At 40.6% G+C, this 25,880-nt stretch overlaps 1 protein-coding gene across 11 annotated transcripts in view; it reads left to right on the top strand.

The window, feature by feature from the left end:
* Nucleotides 1-25,880, top strand: part of RASAL2 (RAS protein activator like 2) — a 566,253-nt gene that overhangs the window by 245,050 nt on the left and 295,323 nt on the right. The window contains exon 1 of one of the 11 annotated variants that reach the window (XM_078392383.1): nucleotides 9,238-9,585. The exons of 8 other annotated variants lie outside the window; for them this stretch is intronic. In XM_078392383.1, the coding sequence (XP_078248509.1) occupies nucleotides 9,573-9,585 (13 nt within the window). In that variant the 5' untranslated portion in view covers nucleotides 9,238-9,572. Of the gene's footprint in view, nucleotides 1-9,237; nucleotides 9,586-18,960; nucleotides 19,436-25,880 lie in introns of those variants that run through there. 2 more of the 11 variants (XM_072998186.2, XM_072998188.2) reach the window with 2 other exon arrangements.

The raw sequence follows: 25,880 nt of genomic DNA, 5'->3' as shown, positions 1-25,880 counted from the left end.
CCAGGAGAATAATTTAGGGAAACCTGTTCAAAAAGAAGTAAACCTAACGAACTCAGAGAGCTCAGTAGAATATTCTTTTAGCAATCCAAAGATATCCAGCATCCCTTAAAAATCGTCAAAAGCAATGAAAGAGCCTTATTTCTGAATCAATTCACTACTGCATTCTTTGATTCATAAACTCTAAAATGTTCATCTTGTTAATCCTGTATTCAAGCATCTTAGAAAGCTGTTTTTCAGTGTTCTGAACAGAGTCATTTTGAGGATGAAGCACATATTGGAACAAATCTGTTGAAACTGGAAAGTCTACTTCTCTTATTGACCTTTTGTGGGCAGATGGAATAGTGGATGAATTTCACTTAGTGTTACTTAGCAGTTACAGTGTTATATTATAATTTAGGAGACCGGAGTTCAAATGTTGACCAACCATGTAACCCAGTGAGTGACTTAAACCAATCACAATCCTTCAAACTGTTGCTGTAAAAATAAAAGTGAGTGAATTAAGCCATCACTGCTGTCTTGAGGCCATAGATGATAGGTGGCATATTGTCGTTGTTGTTGTTTAGTCATTAAGTCGTATCCAACTCTTCATGACCCCATGGACCAGAGCACACCAGGCCCTCCTGTCTTCCACTGCCTTCTGGAGTTTGGTCAAATTCATGTTGGTAGCTTCGATGTCACTGTCCAACCATTTCGTCCTCTGTCATCTCCTTCTCTTACCTTCACTCTTTCCCAAACATCATGGTCTTTTCCAGGGATTTCTCTTCTCATTAGATGGCCAAAGTATTGAAGCCTCAGCTTCAGGATCTGTCCTTCCAGTGAGCACTCAGGGTTCATTTCCTTCAGAATGGATAGGTTTGATCTCCTTGCAGTCCAGGGGACTCTCAAGAGTCTCCTCAAGCACCACAATTCAAAAGCATCAATTCTTCAGCAGTCAGCCTTCTTTATTGTCCAGCTCTCACTTCCATTCAACACTACAGGGAAAACCATAGCTTGGACTATGCAGACCTTTGTCACGAAGATGATGTCTCTGCTTTTTAAGATGCTGTCTAGGTTTATCATTGCGTTCCTCTCAAGAAGCAGGCGTCTTTTAATTTTGTTGCTGCTGTCACCATCTGCAGTGGTCATGGAGCCCAAGAAGTAAAATCTTTCACTTCTTCCATATCTTGCCCTTCTATTTGCCATGAGGTGATGGGACCAGTGGCCATGATCTTAGGGGTTTTTTATGTTGACCTTCAGACCATTTTTGGCACTCTCCTCTTTCACCCTCATTGAAAGATTGTTTAATTCCTCCGCACTTTCTGCAATCAGAGTGGTATCATCTGCATATCTGAGATTGTTGATATTTCTTCTGGCAATCTTAATTCCATTTTGGGATTTCTCCGGTCCAGCCTTTCTCATGATGTATTCTGCATATAAGTTAAATAAGCAGGGAGACAATATACAGCCTTATCATACTCCTTTCCCAATTTTGAAGCAGTCATTTGTTACATACTGTCGCGTCCACTCAGTGTTCCTTGTTTATTCCTTAAACATAGGTTCATCCTGTGGATGCGTTTTCCCTTTACACACTGCCACCAAGTATTGTTCACACAATACCAAATACGTATTTCAGACACGTGTGCTGCCAGCTATAACAAGTTTATTGAACTTTTAAGTTTGAGAATCACAGGAGTAAATTATAGAGGTTCTTTTATTGTTATGTCAATCACAAATGGAAAATCACAGAGGTTCAGGCTCATTCATTAAATAGGATTTGGTTATGCATTGGTTTGAATGTATTTTTATTCACAACAACAATATAAGGTAAAGGTTCCCCTTGACAATTTTTGTCCAGTCGTGTTCGACTCTAGGGGCATTGCTCATCCCTGTTTCCAAGCCATAGAGCCAGCGTTTTTGTCCGAAGACAATCTTCCGTGGTCACATGGCCAGTGCGACTTAGACACGGAACGCTGTTACCTTCCCACCGAGGTGGTCCCTATTTATCTACTTGCATTTGCATGCTTTCGAACCGCTAGGTTGGCGGGAGCTGGGACAAACGACAGGCACTCACTCCGTTGCGTGAATTTGATCTTACGACTGCTTGGTCTTCTGACCCTGCAGCACAGGCTTCTGCGGTTTAGCCCGCAGCGCCACCACATCCCTTCAACAATATACTTTTACTAATTATCCATCCTCTATTCCTTATAACTCTTTCCCTATTCTCTCTATCACTCCAACTGTCCAGTCTATGTTTTAACCTTCTCAATTCAATCTCCTAACTTGCCCTCTTCAAATCCCTATCTCCTACTCCTCTCTAACTCTCTGTCATTCTAACTCCTCAACTGTCTCTTTGACTCCGTCCCTCCTATCCTTTCATAGGCTCCTGCCTTTTTAGCTTACATAATGGGCAGACAGGCGTGATGTGATGTGATGGCATTCTGCCACACATACCCAGTTCTAACTGTTGTTTCCTCTCCCACGTATAGATTTCTCAAGAGATAGATAGATAGATAAGGTGGTCAGGCACTCCCATTTCTTTAAGGACTTGCCATAGTTTGCTGTGGTCCACACAGTCAAAGGTTTTTGTGCAGTCAATGAAGCAGAAGGAGATGTTTTTCTGAAACTTTCTGGCTTTCTCCATAATCCAGCGCACATTAGCAATTTGGTCTCTAGTTCCTCTGCCCCTTTGAAATCCAGCTTGTACTTCTGGGAGTTCTTGGTCCACATACTGCTAAACCCTGCCTTGTAGGATTTTGAACATAACCTTGCTAGCATGTGAGATGAGTGCAATTGTATGGTAGTTGGAGCATTCTTTGGCACTGCCCTTCTTTGGGATTGGGATGTAGACTGATCTTTTCCAATCCTCTGGCCACTGCTGAGTTTTCCAAACTTGCTGGGATATTGAGTGTAACACCTAAACAGCGTCTTCTTTTAAGATTTTAAATAGTTCAGTTGGTATGCCGTCACTTCTACTGGCCTTGTTGTTGTCTGGCTCCAGGTGAACAACCACACTATGTGGGTTGTCCGGGACATCCAAATCTTTCGTGTATACAGTAAATCCTCTGCGTATTATTGCCACCTCTTCTTGATGTCTTTTGCTTCTGTGAGGTCCCTACTATTTTTGTCCTTTATTATGTCCATCTTTGCACAAAATGTTCCTTTAATACTGTATCTCCAATTTTCTTGAAGAGATCTCTGGTTTTTCCCTTTCTATTCTTTTCTTCTATTTTTTTCACTGTTCATTTAAGAAGACCCTCTTGTCTCTCCTTGCTATTCAAAGTAAATTTTATTATATATTCATAGACCAGAAACGCAAGGCAGTTGAAGAGTCACATCTTGGCATAGTTAATAGGAGTCACAGGGAATTTGATAGAACACTTTCAACTGAGGGATTGAAACCATTTATCCAAATTGCAATACCGTACAGGAGCTACAGCAGAATTTTATACTTAACTATCCCTGGACAATACTTGGACATAGTGGTATCGTCTGAGAACTTTGCTTGTATTATTAACCACCTGCACTGCTGCTTGTCTATGGTGAGACCAGGAGAGGGTATGTGAGAAGACAATTCCCAAGTATTTAAATGTTTTAACTTGCTCTATACACTGGCCCTCAATAACCCATTCTTTAGCTTTAATATGCCTAGAGAAAACCATTATTTTGGTTTTCTTGAAATTAATTGTTAATAGGTTGTTCCTGCAGTAACTCATAAATGCACGTAGAATTCATTTAAGACCAACTTCTGATAGTGACATGATAACTGCGTCATCTGTGTATAGTAATGAAATTCAGATGCTGAGCAGCTTTTACGAAGGTAATTTAGGTACAGATTATGGCAGGATTTGGCAACAGGAAAATATGCAGAGTTAATTGAAGACACTTACACGTTCTTCTTCTTTAGCAAGACAGGTGTATTTACAATATTTACAAGTATATACAGGCTGGCATCACTTCAGCATGGCAGGAAATCATTAAACAAACCGGCATAGAGGATAGCAGCAAGTGATAGAGAGAGAAGAGAAATCTATGAACACACTGTTCACTTATATACATATACAAGGCTTCTTCAGTCCAATCAGAAGACACATTACATCATCTTCTGCACCTGGGTGTCATCTCATCTTCAGACATTGCATCATCTCCTCAGCAGTCACAGTGACTCAGCATACACACATCTGTTCACAATGGCAGCTCATTAAAAACACATTTATCCAGGTTCAGTCCTATAAAAATTACAGTATCCTGACAGATTAAATAATGTAGGCGCCAAAATACAACCTTGGTGAACCCCTCTCTTTTCCTGAATGGAGTTTGATAGATTACCATTGACTCCACATCTTACGCTAATTGTGTTCTGTTGGTAGAGGCTTCTAATAAGATATAATAGCCTCTTATCAATTGAGGAAGAGTAGAGTTTTCCCCCATAAATTTCCTCTGGGTATTGAGTCGAAGGGAGACTTTAAATCTAGAAAAACTGCAAACAGGCCACTCCCATGACAGCCCATATACTTCTCTCTCCTTGCTATTCTTTGGAAGTTTGCTTTGAATTTTCCATAACTTTCCCTATCTCCCTTGCATTTTGTTTCCCTTCTCTTCTCTGCTATTTGTAAGGCCTCATTGGACAGCCAAATGCCTTCTTGCATTTCTTTTTCTTTGGGATTGCTTTTGTTGCTGCCTCTTGTACAATGTTACCAGCCTCCATCCAGAGTTCTTCAGGCACTCTGTCCACCAAATGTAGTTCCTTAAATCTGTTCTTCACCGCCACTGTGTATTCATAAGGGATTTGGTTTAGATTATACCTGAGTAGCCCAGTAGTTTTTCCTACTTTCTTCAGTTGAAGCTTGAATTTTGCTGTAAGAAGCTGATGATCAGAGCCACAATCAGCTCCAGGTCTTGTTTTTGGTGATTGTGTAGAGCTTTTCCATCTTTGGCTGCAGAGAACATAATCAATCTGATTTCGGTATTGCCCATCTTGTGATTTCCATGTGTAGAATTGCCTCTTGTGTTATTGGAAAAGAGTGTTTGTGATGACTAGTTTGTTCTCTTGACAAAACTCTTATTAGTCCTTGCCCTGCTTTGTTTTGAACGCCAAGGCTGAGATTGCCTGTTGTTCCTTTTATCTCTTGACTCCCTATTTTAGCATTCTAGTCCCCTATCATGAGAAGAACATCTTTCTTTGGTGTCAGTTCTAGAAGCCTCTGCAGCATTGTTAGTTAATTCATAAACTCGGATTACTGTGATGTTGAAATTCCTGCCTTGGATTTGTATTGAAATCATTCTATCATTTTTTAGATTCTATCCCAGTACAGCTTTTCGAACTCTTTTTTTGGCTATCAGGGCTACTCCATTTCTTCTATGGGATTCTTGCCCACAATAGTAGATATAATAATTGTCTGAACTGAATTCTCCCATTCCTGTCCATTTTAGTTCACTGATGCCCAGGATGTCAATGTTTATTCTTGCCATATGATGTTTAACCACTTCCAGCTTACCAAGGTTCATAGTTCCACATTCCAGGTTCATATGCAGTATTTTTCTTTGCAGCATCGGACTTTCCTTTAACTTCCAGGCGTGTCCGCAGCTGAGCGTCCTTTCAGCTTTGGTCCATCCACTTCATTAGCTCTGGAGCTACTTGTATTTGTCCTCTGCTCTTCCTCATTAGCATGTTGGACACCTTCCGACCTGAGTGGCTCATCTTCCAGCATCATATCTTTTGTTTCTGTTCATGGGGTTTTCTTGGCAACATTACTGGAGTGGCTTGCCAGTTCCTGCTCCAGGTGGATCGCGTTTAGTCAGAACTCTCCACTATGACCTGTCCGTCTTGGGTGTCCCTGCACAGCATAGCCCATAGCTTCTCTGAATTACTCAAGCCCCTTCTCCACGACAAGGCAGTGATCCATGAAGGGGTGGTGGAGGAATATAAATGCAGCTAATTACAGTAAGGTCCCCAGATGTAGTTGCTGACCTTGAGCCAGACATCCTGGAGAGCGAAGTCAAGTGGGCCTTAGAAAGCCTGGCTAACAACAAGGCCAGTGGAGGTGATGGCATTCCAGTTGAACTATTTAAAATCTTGAAATATGATGCTGTTAAGGTGCTACATTCAATATGCCAGCAAGTTTGGAAAACTCAACAGTGGCCAGAGGATTGGAAAAGATCAGTCTACATCCCAATACCAAAGAAGGGAAGTGCCAAAGAATGCTCCAACTACCGTACAATTGCACTCATTTCACACGCTAGCAAGGTTATGCTCAAAATCCTACAAGGTAGGCTTCAGCAGTATGTGGACCGAGAACTCCCAGAAGTACAAGCTGGATTCCGAAGAGGCAGAGGAACTCGAGACCAAATTGCTAACTTGCGCTGGACTATGGAGAAAGCCAGAGAGTTCCAGAAAAATATCTACTTCTGCTTCATTGACTATGCGAAAGCCTTTGACTGTGTGGACCACAGCAAACTATGGCAAGTTCTTAAAGAAATGGGAGTGCCTGACCACTTTATCTGTCTCCTGAGAAACCTATATGTGGGACAGGAAGCAACAGTTAGAACTGGTCATGGAACAACTGAGTGGTTCAAAATTGGGAAAGGAGTACGGCAAGGCTGTATATTGCCCCCCAGCTTATTTAACTTATATGCAGAATACATCATGCGGAAGGCTGGACTGGAAGAAACCCAAGCCGGAATTAAGATTGCCGGAAGAAATATCAACAACCTCCGATATGCAGATGATACCACTCTGATGGCAGAAAGTGAGGAGGAATTAAAGAACCTTGTAATGGGAGTGAAAGAGGAGAGTGCAAAAAACGGTCTGAAACTCAACATCAAAAAAACTAAGATCATGGCCACTGGTCCCATCACCTCCTGGGAAATAGAAGGGGAAGATATGGAGGCAGTGTCAAATTTTATCTTCCTGGGCTCCATGATCACTGCAGATGGAGACAGCAGCCCTGAAATTAAAAGGCGCCTTCTTCTTGGGAGGAAAGCGATGACAAATCTGGACAGCATCTTGAAAAGCAGAGACATCACCTTGCCAACAAAAGTCCGAATAGTCAAAGCTATGGTTTTTCCTGTCGTGATGTATGGAAGTGAGAGCTGGACCATAAAGAAAGCAGACCGCCGAAGAATTGATGCCTTTGAATTGTGGTGCTGGAGGAGGCTCTTGAGAATCCCCTGGACTGCAAGGAGAACAAACCTATCAGTTCTAAAGGAAATCAACCCTGAGTGCTCACTGGAAGGATAGATCCTGAAGCTGAGGCTCCAGCACTCTGGCCATCTAATGAGAAGAAAAGACTCCCTGGAAAAGACCCTGATGTTGGGAAAGTGTGATGGCAAGAGGAGAAGGGGACGACCGAGGATGAGATGGCTGGACAGTGTCTGCGAAGCAACCAACATGAACCTGACACAACTCCGGGAGGCAGTAGAAGACAGGAGGGCCTGGCGTGCTCTGGTCCATGGGGTCACGAAGAGTCAGACACGACTAAACGACTAAACACAGCAGTGCAGTATGGTGAGGTCCAAACAGAAAGCAGTCTCTGCTGCCAGTTCAGAGGCCTCCCAGCATGGCAGTGGGAGGCTTTTGGGTGGTGGTGGCTGAACCCTGGGTTACTGCATTCACTCCATAAGACGCATGTACTTTCCCTCCCACCTTTTTGGAGAGAAAAAGTGCCTCTTATGGAGTGAAAAATACGGTATTTCCCCCATCCCATCCCATTCTTTGTGAATTGAAGGTTAGTGAGGATAATTGGTGATCTCAGAATATTGGAATTTAATTCCTTTAAGATTTGAGACAGATGAGAAAGTGGAATTTAACTCTGTTAAGGACATAGTTGTTGGAAGGCATTGTTAGGGTTATTAGCATAGGAAGTCTTTCTTGTTTTACATTTTATCATAACTTCTCAATTATTTATCTGGAATGTCTTGAATTTTGGATGAAGAACAGAGCTCAGGGTTTAGTTTTAGCCTTTCGACACACCTTGCTTGCAATGAACACCAGGACTTAAGGAAGTTTCTGGATTTTGAACTTGAACTTGGAAGTAAACAAGAGATCCTTATATTTTGTTTTCATTGTCGTTTACTTGAGTCCAATTCCTAATCAAGCTAAAAATTTACTCCCCTTTTCCTTGGGTAAAGCAACTTCTGGAACTTTGAGAAGTGAAACCCTGGTTTGTGTATTCATGTATCATGGCAAAATATAGTTAAGGCTCACGTTGGGTTTCGTTCTGAAGTATTGAATATGTTTGAGAGGGAGGCATCTGAAGGTCCTAAGGCTTTATTTCAGATTTCTCTAGTGAGCAGAAGATGGGCTTATCAAAGCTGCTATTCTTGCTGCTAGCCTTTAGAGAAGAGCACACAATCTGAGGACACAAGGGCTGTTGCATAATAAACAAAATAACAGAAGCTTATCACAAATGGGTACAGGATGAGCAGAAAGACATATAGAGAAGGAGAGAAACAGCTCAGGGAAGAAGAGAGCATGTCATCCAGTGAATCAAAAGGGAGAAAACAGGAATGTTCAAACTTTAAAAATGCATGGAAGCTGAAGGGGAGGGGAAAGGAGTGAGCTTATACTCACAGTGTCTTCAGTTTATATTTAATGGTAGTATTAGGTAAAAGGATATAAACATTCTGCCCTATGTGGTGCCTTGTGCTTGTTCTCCTTTACAGCTCTGGCTGGGCAGGTGGGAATTATGTGTAGAATCTTTTAAATTGTTCCAGTTGGTTTGTTCTCTGCACTGGCATAATGAAATAATAAGGAATGAATGCATCAGAATACAAAGACTGGAATGTTCATGTGTGAGTTTTCCCCTCTCTCTACTTCTCTTAACATATTAAGGAGGAGAATCTTTTGTAGCATGTGTAGAAATGAACATGATTTTGTAGAAAACTAAGATAGCAGGAGAATGTTTCCTTGTTAATGAATTGTTCTAGTTCAAAACAAGGGGTCAAGCAAAGGTGGCAGCCGTGTTTTGGCTACTTGTTGAGAATTGTTTTTCCGTAATTGCAGACAAAGTGCATGGATGGAATAGGTTCTTCAGTTTCAGGTGGCAACTCTTAGATATAGAGTTTGTCTTCCTATGTATATGTCTGCTATGCCTTCTTTTGGTGCCTGCTGTTTCATTCAGATTTGGTGAGTTGCAGTGATGGTTTAGGATATCATTGTGTTAAATGAGTTGAGGACCAGAAGATTCAAGTGAGGAGCTTTTTCATTAGCTGAGCTCATATTTCGGATGCCTGAAGCCGCCTCCTGCTCTTTCACGCACACAGCCCTTTTGAGAGAGGAAAATAAGAAGCTTGTCCTTGTTTATTTGTCTTTATGCATATTGTATGGGGATTCCAGCATACTCCCATGCAATGGAAGAGAATGGGAGCACGAGAAAGGCAGCTATTGTTTAACTGCCCCAAATGAGGAACTGAATAAAGACACTTGGCTTCCATTGGTGGGTTTTTTGTTTTGTTTTATTTTTGTGCTAGCTTTTCTGCATTCCAAACTGTCTGAGACAGAGGACAAAGAAGAAGCGTGGCTGCTGAAAGTCGGGTTTTAGACTAGGGCTGGCATGCTGGCAGGACCATGACTGAGGCACCAGCAAGATTACACCATGCAGGGTTCAGGTAATGTTCCCTTCAGCAAATAGCTACAGTTGTATATAACAGGTAGGCTGTAACCTGGGAAAAGTGAGGCAGTGTTGAAAATCCAAGGAAATATCTTTTTGGTTTAATTTTTCCCTTATAAAAATACGTATATTACTACACTACCTGTCTTGCTTCAAATATGTGACTCTCTTTCTGCACTGTTTTGTTTCTCCTAAGGGAGGGGGTAAAGGAGTTCTGCTTCCTTTGTAAACATTGAGAAATGTTTATATTCCTGTTGAATCTGTGGGACAAGACAGAACAAGAATGCCATATTGTCCTGAAGCAGATGAACAAACTTCAAGCTTCATTACATGTCCTTGTAGAAATTTATTAGAAAGCTTCTGCATTTACAATAACAAAACCTCAGAACACAATCACCTTAATTTTTTTGGCTGTTCTGATTCCCAAGCACTAACTCTCCAGTGAGCAATGGTTATTTAAACAAGTGATGCAGCACATCACTTGTTACATGCCTTTTGCATGCCTGTTTACCAGCATGTCTTTGTGAGTTCTATATACAAGATTTTAAGCAGGTTTTTGTACATATGCCATGTATGTAAGGTTAAGGAGCAAACTACAGACAGGTATGCGGTAGAGAGGGCGTGAAAACAACTTTGATTTCAATAACCAGTTAACTGAGTGTTTCCAAAAAGAAATTGGTACCCATAATTGTGCATGTTTAATTATGGGACACCTTTTAAATAGAATTTTAACTCTTAAGCCTCATGAATGGTGGAATGTAATGTTTTTTAATCACCTTTTCTTTCTTTCCTCCTTTTCTGTCTGATTTTTTTAAAAAAATGGTGCTAAAATCTGCAGTCTGTTCAAAATATGCAACCAGCAGTTAGATTATTATGGCAAGTGAACTTTTCTGTATTCTTCCCTTTTTAAACATATCAGAAAGTTAGTAACAAAATTGCCGAAAGTATTATGTATTCACTAATTGGGCAGTGTAAAGAAGGAAGGAAGAGGATGATGGATGGATATCCAGGGAATAAATTAGGCTTTGCTGAATCTGGGAATTTTCTTCATAACAGGAAAATAAAGATTACTGAGGAGCAAAATTCACATCATTCATAGTTGTCCAGTGCTGAAGTTGCTATCATTGTCAAGGAACGTATTTCTTCTAGATAAGTCATGAGGTGATAAATTTGTTGTAATTATAATTGTTTATGCACTGTCTTCCTATCTCTTGCCATACCAAGGAGAACCTTTAATCTTTATGTTCAAAATCTTCCCATTTGCTTGTTCCCTTCCCCAAGCTATTTTTTCTTCTTCTCTTTTTTCTTTTTCTTTTCCTTTTCTTTTTCTTTTTTTGGCTAGTTTCCCAACAGATTTCTATGGCGAACTTTGTTCCTGTGTTCCGTCACTCTCCACTGGCGTCCTGCTCTGGCCTTCCTTCTTTGATACCCCTTAAGCTTGGAATGCCCTCAGATTTCCACATGATACCAACCCTTTTTCTTCTTTCAGGTTCCCCTTTACAATGCACATTTTCCAGTGTAGCTAAAACCATTCTTCCCAATGAAATCTAAGTGAATGTGACCGAATGGAATGTTTATTCTGCCCTTGTTTATACTTACTACAGTCTTCCTCCCCCTTTCCCCTTTGTAACTTGTTCCATGGGCTATATTAGTCTATATATTCCTTGGGAAAGCACCTGTTTTTGTTGTTTGTCACTTCTAAAAATACTGTGTATGTTGATGATACTATGTCAGTAGCAATACTAGCATTATATTACCCATCCCTCTGGCAGAAATAAATTCCTGCTAAACAAGTCAATTCCATGAAGCTATTAAAAGCATTATATTAACACAGCTGGGTGTGGTCATTGAAGCAGCCAATATCATCTTCAAACCAAATTCTTATTTTTCTTTTCCCTAGCCTTTCTGACTGCAAGTGTACTACAAGTAGGAGAGGAAAGGGTGGATGGGGGACCATCACTTCTGGCTGTCTACCATGTGACAAGAATTGTTTATCCGGTGTTTTATTTAAGAAATACCTTCCCCTGAGTACTGAAGACAGAACAAACAAGGAAGCTTAACTTTCTTGTAGACATCAAAGAGGAGGAAGGGGCACAGCCAGTGATATTTTATGAGGAGAAGAAAGGAGAACCTTCAGAAAATGGCGCAAAGTAATGGCAATTACTTTGATGTAAAAATTGATAGCAATTTTTAGAGAATATATTTTAATTGTATTTTAATTGTTTTATCTTTTTAATTGTATTTTAATTGTAAGCCGCCCAGAGACCTTTGGGTAGTGTGGGCGGCATATAAGATAAATAAATAAATAAATAAAGAATAAAGTACCTTTCTTCCCTTAACAAACAATCATTATGTTGTGCAGATACAGGGTTGCTATATAAGGCTGCTGCTGATTCTAATTGGGAAGGAACATTGCAATGCCAGTCCTCTGCCTCCTGAATCATTCAGGACATGACCTGAACCAAACTGATGTATTTTCTAGCTATCTTGGGGAGACTACTTTCATAAAATACTGTGTACTACTGGACCATAAGATGCTCTGTCATCTATCTATCTATCTATCTATCTATCTATCTATCTATCTATCTATCTATCTATCTATCTATCTATCTATCTATCTATCTATCTATCTATCTATCTATCTATCTATCTATCTATCTATCTATCTATCTATCTATCTATCTATCTGTCTATGTGTCTGTCTGTCTGTCTGTCTGTCTGTCTGTCTGTCTGTCTGTCTGTCTGTTCTATAATGTTTATATGCCACCTTTCTCCTAATTATATCAATAATTATACAATATTAAAAATCATTAAACAGATATGTTAAAACTCATAAATAAGAGCAGTATTAAAAGCAAGTAAAATAAAATAATCCCTTTTAAAAGTCCCCTTGGTAAGCCTGCCTGAAGAGAAAGGTCTTTGTCTGCTTGTGGAAGGACAGCAAAGATGGGGCCAACCTGACCCTCTGTAGGAAGGAGTTCTGTACTGGGAGCAGTAATAGAAAAGGACCTTTCCCGTATTCCCACCAAATGTGACTGTGAGGGTCATGGGACTGAGAGAAAGGTGTCTCCTGATTATCTTAATACTCGGGTTGGCTCATTTAGAACAAATTACCTTATCTAAGCTCAGCAGCTGACAGCTACTATGTTACACTCACCTTGAGTGATTTCTATTTTTTTTTCCTAAAATGTGTTTTTCTGGTTAATTATGTAATCAAATAATTACGTGTTTTGAAATGGAAACAGTAGAAAAAAGTAAAATTTAATCCCACCATCAAAAACAAACAGGCCACAAGTCTAGTTTCAGAAAACCAAAGGAAAGTGGTCTTTGTCAGAACTTTGATTTTCTTTTCAACTTTGTCAACTATAGATTTAATTTTTTATACTAATAGCTTAATTTTACTTGAAATTAAAGATGGAGCTATGTACTACTACAAAATACAAATGCAAGAATAGGTGATACCTTTATAGGCCACTAATAAAAAAGGAAATTATACAGTATGCAAGCTTTTATGGGTAAATCCCAGTTCTTCAAAGCAAGTACCAAAAGTCCAAACATTCAATGGCAAGATGAGGTTGGCCAGGAGGTTACTCTAGATGTGAAGTTCTCGGCAAGATAAATTTCACCAGGCAAGTCTTGCCAAGTACTTTACATCTAAAAAGTAAGTTGCTGCGTATATACCACCCCATAGCACTTCAAGCACTCTCTGGGCAGTTTACAAGTTAATTTTACAGGCTACACATTGCCTCCCCAGCAAGCTGGGTACTCATTTTACCGACCTCGGAAGGATAGGAGGCTGAGTCAACCTTGAGCCGTTACCTGGGATTGAACCCCAGGTCATGAGCACAGTTTTGGCTGCAGTACTGCGGTTTAACCACTGCGCCACGAGGCTCTTAAAAGTAACCTCCTGGCAAGCCACAAACATTTGGACTTTTGGTACTTGCTTTGAAGAAGTGGGATTTGCCCATGAAAGCTCACATACTATATGGTTTTTTAATTAGTAGCCTATAAAGGTATTGCCTATTTTTGCATTAATTTTACTTGTGTTTGTGTTTGTATTATCCCAAAGAATGAACAAATAGAGCTATTGAAGAAGGAGGAATAATACTGATCAAACTGTGTATTATTTTTGGGTGTATTTAAGAGTGAAAAGAGACTAAGGGTCTGTCCTGACTGGCTGTTTTGGTGTTGAGTGGATCAGGCTACAAAGAGTCAGTTGGGGAGCGGAGTGATATGTTTTGTTTTATTTATTTATTTATTTATTTATGTATGTATGTATGTATGTATGTATGTATGTATGTATGTATGTATGTATGTATGTATGTATGTATGTATGTATGTTTGTTTGTTTGTTTGTTTGTTTGTTTGTTTGTTTGTTTGTTTGTTTGTTTGTTTGTTTGTTTGTTTGTTTGTTTATATGCCACCCATCTAGACATAGTTTACCCTGCACGGCTCACAACGTACACGATAAAAACAATTTAAAATATACACAGTTTTACATAGATAAATAAAAGCGATATAAAATATAAATCGTAGGTTTACAATTTTAACAATTAATTTAAAGCAAACGGTCCCAAGATGGCATGAATCAAAGAAAAGAAATAAGAAATAAGAGTCACTTAATTGACTAAAGGGAAGGCCTGCTTGAATAGCCAAGTTTTCAACTGGCTTTTGAAAATGCCCAGTGAGGGTGCCAGCCGAATTTTGGTAGGGAGGGTGTTCCACAGCCGAGGGGCCACTGCTGAGAAGGCCCGGTTTCTTGTTTTTTCCTTCCGGGCCTCCCTCAGCGTCAGACCCCTCAGCCGTCCCTGCTGGCTATGTCGGGTGATTCGGGTAGAGCTGGGTGGGAGAAGACGATCTGCCAGGTATTGAGGTCCCAAACCTTTTAGGGCTTTATATGTAATCATTAACACTTTGAAGTCAACGCGGAAACGGACGGGCAACCAGTACAAAGCAGCCAGAGTGGGGGAGATATTTTGGTGTTTTCTCACCCCACTAAGAAGCCTGGCTGCCGCATTCTGGACCATCTGAAGTTTCTGCGCCGGCCTCAAAGGTAGCCCTACATAGAGTATGTTACAATGGTCTAATCTCGAGATTACGAGTGCGTGGACTAGAGTAGTGAGGCCCCCCCCATCAAGATAGGGTCGCAGCTGGGCAATCCGCCATAGATGAAAATAGGTGGAGCGGACCACGGACACCACCTGGGTTTCCATGGTAAGCGCCGGGTCCAGATGTACCCCCAAGCTGCGGACCTCACTCTTTGCGGCAAGGGTCGTTCCCCCAAAAGAAAGGGAGTTACCTATGCCGCTGATGAAAGGACCACCCACCCTCAAGACCTCTGTCTTGTCTGGGTACAGCCTCAACCCATTTGACTGCATCCATTCCAGTACAGTCTCCAGGCAGCGCTGAAGGTACAGGACGGCATCCACTGAGATAGATGAAAAGGAGATGTAGAGCTGTGTGTCATCAGCATACTGGTGACACGAAGCCCCACACCCCCTGACAACCCCACCTAGTGGCCTCATATAGATGTTAAACAGCATTGGAGAGATGATCGACCCTTGTGGAACCCCACATTTGAGACTCCACGGGGCCGAGACACTCTCCCCAAGCTGAACTCTCTGGGGACGGTCCTCCAAGAAGGAACGGAGCCAGGCAAGCGGCAGGCCACCAATTCCCAACTCAGAGAGCCTCCCCAGGAGGATACCGTGGTCGACAGTATCAAAAGCCGCCAAGATGTCGAGGAGGCCCTATCTCGACATGGGGGTGCTCACTACCTTAGTGCATGCGCTCGTAATCTCAAGATTAGATCACTGCAACGTGCTCTATGTGGGGCTGCCTTTGAGGCTGATACGGAAACTTCAGATGGTGCAGAATGCAGCAACCAGACTCCTCACTGAAGGAAGAAAACACCATCACATTTCTCCTATTCTGGCTAGACTGCATTGGCTGCCCATCTGTTTCCGTATCGACTTCAAAGTTTTAATGCTCACTTATAAGGCCCTAAACGGTTTGGTACCTCGATACTTGGTGGAACGCGTTCTCCTACCAAGATCTACCTGGACCACCCGTGCGAACCAGGAGGTGAGGCTGAGGAGCCTGACGCCGAGGGAGGCCCGGAGGGAAAAGACACGAAACTGGGTCTTCTCGGCGGTGGCTCCTCGCCTTTGGAACAATCTCCCTCCTGAGATTCGCGCGGCCCCTACGCTGGGTACATTTAAAATTCAACTAAAAACATGGCTTTATGTGCAGGTCTTCCCTCCTGCCAGCATTTAATCTAATTTAATTTAATTTTCTTTTCCTTATCTATCATTTATGATTTTTGGTATGTTTTGTTAATAACCGATGTTTGGGTTTTATATTATTATAATTGTATATATCCTGTTGTTAGCCGCTCATAGTGGTATAAATATACCAGATGGGCGGGATATAAATAAATAAATAAATAAATAAATAAATAAATAAATAAATAAATAAATAAATAAATAAATAAATAAATAAATAAATAAATAAATAAATAAAGGACATATTGCCCCCATCAGCCTCCCTCAGCAGGTCATCCATCAGTTTGACCAGTGCCGTCTCTGTACCATAGTGCGGCCTGACTGGAATGGGTCCAGGGCCTTGGTTTCGTCCAAGAGCGCCTGGAGCTGATCAGCCACCACCCTCTCAACCACTTTGCTAAGGAAAGAAACATTGGCGACGGGCCTATAATTGCCAATGTCATCCTTCACCAAATTTGGTTTCTTCCTAATGGGCCTAATGAGTGTCTCCTTGAGGTGAAGGAGACCCTGAAGAGACCCATTAATTATTGCAGTGGTCCATTCAGTTGTTACGGGCCTGGCTGCTTTGATTAGCCAGGCCGGGCAAGGGTCGAGAGAAGAGGTGGTGGCCTGACAGCAATCAAGTGCCTTGTCCACCAAATCTGGTGTCACAGGCTGAAAGGAGTCAAGGCAAAGCGCTGGACATCTCTGTTCGATCCGTTGTATTTAAAAAAGGAGAAAGGTCACGGCGGATGGCCTCCACTTTGGATTTGAAAAATGCTGCAAATTGGTCAGGTGAGATGCTAGCGGGAGGCCCTTCACCCAGACCAATTCCAGATAGATCGCGAACTATACGGAAAAGTTCCGCCTGCTGGTTGGAAGCTTCGCTTACCCTGTGAGCAATGTAAGATCTTCTAGCAGCCTTTACCTTGGCTAGGTAATGGTTAGTTGTGATCCTGACAGCAATCTTATTATAACCCGTCGGTTTCTTTCTCCAAACGCACTCTAGCCATCTCTTTATTCGCTTGTTGGCACGCTCCTCCTATCCAAATGGCATATCAGCCTTCAGCTGATTCTGCTGTGAGTTAAACAGTTTCCCTGATCACCTGAAGAGAGTCAGGGGAAGTGAAATTATTTATTTGCATGTGCTAGGTCATCACTGATGTGATTAATCACTTTTTCTTTGCCTATTGCTGATCAAAAATATGCCCACACTTGTGGTTTCAATCGGCAATACACAGATAGGCAAAGAAAACTGAATTTTAATTTAATGGAACAGATTATTCTTATAAGTGATTATCTAGCATGTGGAATGAAAATAATTTCACTTCCCCTGACCCTTTGCAAATAATCAGGGGAAGTGTTCAATTTCTGATATCCTGAAGAGGTTTGTAAGCCACTTCAAAACATCAGAAATTGACACTGGAAGGAACTGCAAGGCTCTAGTTTGTTCCAAGTGATCTCATTCGCTGGGAATGGTCTAAACTAGAGCCCTCCAACCTGCACAAAAAAATAGAAGCTCCAACAGGAATTCAAAAAGGTGTGTGTTGGAACAAATTGGTCCACTCCAGCAATGTCCATGTGCGGACACTGGAAAAAGAGTGAACCAACCTGAACCATCAGTACACCAAACAGCAGGACAAATGTCTGTGTGGACAGGCTCTGATCCATTTTCTTCTTTTATAATTCCATTTGTATGTGGCTTTAATGGATCCTTCTCAAACTGGAAGGAAGTATCAAGTGGAGTACCCCAGGTGCAGGGAATACAAAATAAATTTGTGGATGACACAAAATTGGGTGGAATAGCTAATACCTTGGAAGACAGAAACAAAATTCAAAATGATATGGATAGGCTTGAGCACTGGGCTGAAAACAACACAATGGAATTTAACAGGGATAAGTGCAAAGTACTGCACTGAGGAAAAAGGAACCAAGCACATGCTGTAGTTACAAGATGGGGGATACCTGGCTCAGCAATACTACAACTGAGAAGTATCTTGAAATCATTGTAGATCACCAGCTGAATATGAGCCAACAGTGTAATGTGGCTACAAAATGCAGTTTTAGGATGCATTAACAGAAGTATAGTCTGCAAATCCCATGAGGTACTAGTTCCCCTCTATTCAGCACTGGTTAGGCCTCATCTTGAGTACTGCGTCCAGTTCTGGACACCACACTTCAAGAAGGATGCTGACAAATTGGAACAAGTTAAGAGGAAGACAACAAGAATCATGAGAGGTCTGGAAAACAAGCCCTATGAGGAAATGCTGAAAGAACTGAACATCTTTAGCCTTGAGAAAAGAAGACATGATAGCACTTTTCAAATACTTGGAAAGCTGTCATACAGAGGAGGGGCAGGATTTGTTCTCAGTCATCCCAGAGTGCAGGACATGCAAAAATGGGTTCAAGTTACAGGAAACCAGATTTTGGTTGAAAACCTTCCTAACTGTTAAAGCAGTACTGCAATGGAACTAATTACCTAGAGAGGTAGTGAGTGCCTCAACACTGGAGGCATTCAAGAGAAATATAGACAACCACCTGGCAGATATTCCTGCATTGTCTTGCCAGTCAGTTTTGATTATAGTCATGTGTCTTACTGGTGTTTCTACTTTGGAATATGAAGTGCTGTCTTCATAAAAGCTCCCTCCAAAGCAACATAATGGTGACCTCTGCTGTTTTGTTTTTAATAATACTTGGATGTGGATTCTCTTCATGGTTCTAATAATGCAGATATTCATTAGATGTGTGAGGACTCCTTTATTTCTTCTAATTCATTCATTCATTCATTCATTCATTCATTCATTCATTCATTCATTCATTCATTCATATTCTAATAATGGAGATATTCATTAGATGTGTGAGGACTCCTTTATTTCTTCTAATTCATTCATTCATTCATTCTAATTCTAATAATGCAGATATTCATTAGATGTGTGAGGACTCTTTTATTTCTTCTAATTCATTTATTCATTCATTCATTCATTCCACCCATCTGACCAATGGTTATTCTGGTTGGTGTACAAAAGTGATAATAACATTCTCAGTGGTATTCAAATGGATTGTTTTGAAAAAGTCTGCAAAAATAAGAAAGCTTTAAGAGATTATTTATTTATTTATATTTTTATTAATTAAAGAAAAACAATGTAATGATATGTGTTTTGGAAGTGATTTGTGTGTTTATTAGAATGGTTTATGTAGTTATAAGATTGTCTTAATGGCATCCATTTTGAATCAAATGTCTGTGTCTGTTACAGGGATTTCACATGCTGTTTTCAACTGCATAGCTCTCAGCCTTATCTCGTTGCTAGGATGGCTGGAGAGCTGAGATATTTGTAGTCATAACAGGTCCTTGCACCTGAGAAACTTAGGCGGGACAAGACACTTTTTGCTTGTTCCTAATTGGTCATCCTGTGGAGGAAGAAGGAGGGGGTTGAGTTGTAAAATGGAGTTTGACTGAGAAAGACAGAGAAGAGCCTGTTTCCCAAGATGTATTATAACTCCTGAAATGAAGCTTTTTTCCTAACATGGATTACAATTGGATTCTACCTTTCCTGATGGACTATGGACTATGGAATCCCTGGATACGTAAGAATGCTTTTTTCTTTAAGAGAAGGATGGCTAAACCTATACTTTATTCTAGCTTAGTATGCATTTCTTGTTTTATTTTTCTTAGCTGGAGTTTGAGGGGTGATCTAAGTGTCTTGGTTGGAAATGTTACTAACTGATTTACTTTGCATTAAACTGAATTCTATTTAGAACTATATTTCTTAATAAAAACAGTAACGAACATGAGTGCATGCATTGGTCTCTTGAACAGAATAGCCTAATTAATTGGCCAAGTATTCTGCTACCACAGAGCCCAGATTTCACTGGAGTACTATCTCATGGGATGTTTGTGTTTATTGCCTTTCTTAACAAAGGGGATGGACTTGAGGAAAGAGATTTAGTACAGGGCCTGGCTGAGTTTTGGGCTCATTTTAGCCACATAGGGACTGGCTAATCTCTGGAATCTCTCTATCCTCGGCTCATCTGATCTCCCTGGAGACGGGTGTAGCTTACAAACTATAAGAACAATACTAACATAAGATATGTGCACATACATACCATATAATAATACAAAGTCTCCCCCCCCCCCCCCCGTGCAACCATCACCCTCGGGATCAGATAACCAAATATATCCTTTTAATTTCTTTTCACCCCATTCTTTTGCTCTTATGATCAAAGTTATTTTAATGCTGTTTTTATCTTTAGGCTCTCTAAGCTGCCCAGAGTAGATTCCTGAATATAGATGGGCGGGGTAAAAATGAAACAAATGAACAAACAAATGAAATTCCACTTCAAAAATGCATTGATTCTTCTGCTGGCTTATGACCTCTTCCTTTTACAAAAACATAGTTCAAATATGGATTCCGTATCTCTTTAAAATCATTATCTTTTGTCATTCCCCTTCTTACTTTTATTTCACGTTAGCGTATCATTTATCACTGAACTCCACATTCTTAATACCAATCTTCAAGGTTGACTTGTCATTTTTTTCAATTTTTTGCAAATATTAATCTTACTGCTGTGACCATCATAACAATTAACTGTTATTTTTTAAGATGATCATTCTTGATTATATTTAAAAGGGCAATAGTTTGTGATCTCTGAATAATATTTCCAATAATTTCTTTAAAAACCAGCACCCATTCTTTCTTTCTTATTTCACAAGTCCACCATATATGTAAATAACTTCCTTTTTCCATCTCTAGCATTGAGATGGTACATTTTTATTTGTAATATTCAATCTTGCTAGAGTAAGGTAACATCTCCATGCAAACTTATAACAATTTTCTTTTACCCTTATAGACATATTCTTCATTATTCTTTGTGATCGTATTTTGTTCCACTCCTCACTTTTAACCTCTTCCTCCTCTTGCCACTTTTTCTTATCATAGCTTTTTCATATCCAACATTTGAAAGTTTTAAGGGATTTCTTAAGAGAGGGGACCTAGCGAATTTCAGATGGCAACTCATTCCAGAGCCTAGCAGTGGTTGCCAAGAAGGCCCAGTTCCTTGTTTTATTCTTCCAGGCCTCCCTCAAGATTAACCTAGAATGTATGGGTAGAATGGGCAGCCCTTGTTGGAAGTAGGCATTCTGCCATGTACTTTTTAAGTCAAAACCGTGAAGCTGATATGGAAACAGACTGGTAATGAGTGCAAGGCAGCCTGTATTGTAGAGATATGTTGGTATTTCTAATCCCTCACCTCTTCTAATCCCTCACCTCTTCCTCCAGAATTTGTCTCATACTAAACAGACTGGCCAGGAGAATAATTTAGGGAAACCTGTTCAAAAAGAAGTAAACCTAACGAACTCAGAGAGCTCAGTAGAATATTCTTTTAGCAATCCAAAGATATCCAGCATCCCTTAAAAATCGTCAAAAGCAATGAAAGAGCCTTATTTCTGAATCAATTCACTACTGCATTCTTTGATTCATAAACTCTAAAATGTTCATCTTGTTAATCCTGTATTCAAGCATCTTAGAAAGCTGTTTTTCAGTGTTCTGAACAGAGTCATTTTGAGGATGAAGCACATATTGGAACAAATCTGTTGAAACTGGAAAGTCTACTTCTCTTATTGACCTTTTGTGGGCAGATGGAATAGTGGATGAATTTCACTTAGTGTTACTTAGCAGTTACAGTGTTATATTATAATTTAGGAGACCGGAGTTCAAATGTTGACCAACCATGTAACCCAGTGAGTGACTTAAACCAATCACAATCCTTCAAACTGTTGCTGTAAAAATAAAAGTGAGTGAATTAAGCCATCACTGCTGTCTTGAGGCCATAGATGATAGGTGGCATATTGTCGTTGTTGTTGTTTAGTCATTAAGTCGTATCCAACTCTTCATGACCCCATGGACCAGAGCACACCAGGCCCTCCTGTCTTCCACTGCCTTCTGGAGTTTGGTCAAATTCATGTTGGTAGCTTCGATGTCACTGTCCAACCATTTCGTCCTCTGTCATCTCCTTCTCTTACCTTCACTCTTTCCCAAACATCATGGTCTTTTCCAGGGATTTCTCTTCTCATTAGATGGCCAAAGTATTGAAGCCTCAGCTTCAGGATCTGTCCTTCCAGTGAGCACTCAGGGTTCATTTCCTTCAGAATGGATAGGTTTGATCTCCTTGCAGTCCAGGGGACTCTCAAGAGTCTCCTCAAGCACCACAATTCAAAAGCATCAATTCTTCAGCAGTCAGCCTTCTTTATTGTCCAGCTCTCACTTCCATTCAACACTACAGGGAAAACCATAGCTTGGACTATGCAGACCTTTGTCACGAAGATGATGTCTCTGCTTTTTAAGATGCTGTCTAGGTTTATCATTGCGTTCCTCTCAAGAAGCAGGCGTCTTTTAATTTTGTTGCTGCTGTCACCATCTGCAGTGGTCATGGAGCCCAAGAAGTAAAATCTTTCACTTCTTCCATATCTTGCCCTTCTATTTGCCATGAGGTGATGGGACCAGTGGCCATGATCTTAGGGGTTTTTTATGTTGACCTTCAGACCATTTTTGGCACTCTCCTCTTTCACCCTCATTGAAAGATTGTTTAATTCCTCCGCACTTTCTGCAATCAGAGTGGTATCATCTGCATATCTGAGATTGTTGATATTTCTTCTGGCAATCTTAATTCCATTTTGGGATTTCTCCGGTCCAGCCTTTCTCATGATGTATTCTGCATATAAGTTAAATAAGCAGGGAGACAATATACAGCCTTATCATACTCCTTTCCCAATTTTGAAGCAGTCATTTGTTACATACTGTCGCGTCCACTCAGTGTTCCTTGTTTATTCCTTAAACATAGGTTCATCCTGTGGATGCGTTTTCCCTTTACACACTGCCACCAAGTATTGTTCACACAATACCAAATACGTATTTCAGACACGTGTGCTGCCAGCTATAACAAGTTTATTGAACTTTTAAGTTTGAGAATCACAGGAGTAAATTATAGAGGTTCTTTTATTGTTATGTCAATCACAAATGGAAAATCACAGAGGTTCAGGCTCATTCATTAAATAGGATTTGGTTATGCATTGGTTTGAATGTATTTTTATTCACAACAACAATATAAGGTAAAGGTTCCCCTTGACAATTTTTGTCCAGTCGTGTTCGACTCTAGGGGCATTGCTCATCCCTGTTTCCAAGCCATAGAGCCAGCGTTTTTGTCCGAAGACAATCTTCCGTGGTCACATGGCCAGTGCGACTTAGACACGGAACGCTGTTACCTTCCCACCGAGGTGGTCCCTATTTATCTACTTGCATTTGCATGCTTTCGAACCGCTAGGTTGGCGGGAGCTGGGACAAACGACAGGCACTCACTCCGTTGCGTGAATTTGATCTTACGACTGCTTGGTCTTCTGACCCTGCAGCACAGGCTTCTGCGGTTTAGCCCGCAGCGCCACCACATCCCTTCAACAATATACTTTTACTAATTATCCATCCTCTATTCCTTATAACTCTTTCCCTATTCTCTCTATCACTCCAACTGTCCAGTCTATGTTTTAACCTTCTCAATTCAATCTCCTAACTTGCCCTCTTCAAATCCCTATCTCCTACTCCTCTCTAACTCTCTGTCATTCTAACTCCTCAACTGTCTCTTTGACTCCGTCCCTCCTATCCTTTCATAGGCTCCTGCCTTTTTAGCTTACATAATGGGCAGACAGGCGTGATGTGATGTGATGGCATTCTGCCACACATACCCAGTTCTAACTGTTGTTTCCTCTCCCACGTATAGATTTCTCAAGAGATAGATAGATAGATAAGGTGGTCAGGCACTCCCATTTCTTTAAGGACTTGCCATAGTTTGCTGTGGTCCACACAGTCAAAGGTTTTTGTGCAGTCAATGAAGCAGAAGGAGATGTTTTTCTGAAACTTTCTGGCTTTCTCCATAATCCAGCGCACATTAGCAATTTGGTCTCTAGTTCCTCTGCCCCTTTGAAATCCAGCTTGTACTTCTGGGAGTTCTTGGTCCACATACTGCTAAACCCTGCCTTGTAGGATTTTGAACATAACCTTGCTAGCATGTGAGATGAGTGCAATTGTATGGTAGTTGGAGCATTCTTTGGCACTGCCCTTCTTTGGGATTGGGATGTAGACTGATCTTTTCCAATCCTCTGGCCACTGCTGAGTTTTCCAAACTTGCTGGGATATTGAGTGTAACACCTAAACAGCGTCTTCTTTTAAGATTTTAAATAGTTCAGTTGGTATGCCGTCACTTCTACTGGCCTTGTTGTTGTCTGGCTCCAGGTGAACAACCACACTATGTGGGTTGTCCGGGACATCCAAATCTTTCGTGTATACAGTAAATCCTCTGCGTATTATTGCCACCTCTTCTTGATGTCTTTTGCTTCTGTGAGGTCCCTACTATTTTTGTCCTTTATTATGTCCATCTTTGCACAAAATGTTCCTTTAATACTGTATCTCCAATTTTCTTGAAGAGATCTCTGGTTTTTCCCTTTCTATTCTTTTCTTCTATTTTTTTCACTGTTCATTTAAGAAGACCCTCTTGTCTCTCCTTGCTATTCAAAGTAAATTTTATTATATATTCATAGACCAGAAACGCAAGGCAGTTGAAGAGTCACATCTTGGCATAGTTAATAGGAGTCACAGGGAATTTGATAGAACACTTTCAACTGAGGGATTGAAACCATTTATCCAAATTGCAATACCGTACAGGAGCTACAGCAGAATTTTATACTTAACTATCCCTGGACAATACTTGGACATAGTGGTATCGTCTGAGAACTTTGCTTGTATTATTAACCACCTGCACTGCTGCTTGTCTATGGTGAGACCAGGAGAGGGTATGTGAGAAGACAATTCCCAAGTATTTAAATGTTTTAACTTGCTCTATACACTGGCCCTCAATAACCCATTCTTTAGCTTTAATATGCCTAGAGAAAACCATTATTTTGGTTTTCTTGAAATTAATTGTTAATAGGTTGTTCCTGCAGTAACTCATAAATGCACGTAGAATTCATTTAAGACCAACTTCTGATAGTGACATGATAACTGCGTCATCTGTGTATAGTAATGAAATTCAGATGCTGAGCAGCTTTTACGAAGGTAATTTAGGTACAGATTATGGCAGGATTTGGCAACAGGAAAATATGCAGAGTTAATTGAAGACACTTACACGTTCTTCTTCTTTAGCAAGACAGGTGTATTTACAATATTTACAAGTATATACAGGCTGGCATCACTTCAGCATGGCGGGAAATCATTAAACAAACCGGCATAGAGGATAGCAGCAAGTGATAGAGAGAGAAGAGAAATCTATGAACACACTGTTCACTTATATACATATACAAGGCTTCTTCAGTCCAATCAGAAGACACATTACATCATCTTCTGCACCTGGGTGTCATCTCATCTTCAGACATTGCATCATCTCCTCAGCAGTCACAGTGACTCAGCATACACACATCTGTTCACAATGGCAGCTCATTAAAAACACATTTATCCAGGTTCAGTCCTATAAAAATTACAGTATCCTGACAGATTAAATAATGTAGGCGCCAAAATACAACCTTGGTGAACCCCTCTCTTTTCCTGAATGGAGTTTGATAGATTACCATTGACTCCACATCTTACGCTAATTGTGTTCTGTTGGTAGAGGCTTCTAATAAGATATAATAGCCTCTTATCAATTGAGGAAGAGTAGAGTTTTCCCCCATAAATTTCCTCTGGGTATTGAGTCGAAGGGAGACTTTAAATCTAGAAAAACTGCAAACAGGCCACTCCCATGACAGCCCATATACTTCTCTCTCCTTGCTATTCTTTGGAAGTTTGCTTTGAATTTTCCATAACTTTCCCTATCTCCCTTGCATTTTGTTTCCCTTCTCTTCTCTGCTATTTGTAAGGCCTCATTGGACAGCCAAATGCCTTCTTGCATTTCTTTTTCTTTGGGATTGCTTTTGTTGCTGCCTCTTGTACAATGTTACCAGCCTCCATCCAGAGTTCTTCAGGCACTCTGTCCACCAAATGTAGTTCCTTAA

The sequence above is a fragment of the Pogona vitticeps genome, chromosome 4 (genome assembly GCF_051106095.1).
Source record: "Pogona vitticeps strain Pit_001003342236 chromosome 4, PviZW2.1, whole genome shotgun sequence".
NCBI lineage: Eukaryota > Metazoa > Chordata > Lepidosauria > Squamata > Agamidae > Pogona > Pogona vitticeps.
This window is presented reverse-complemented; position numbering and strand designations above follow the sequence as displayed.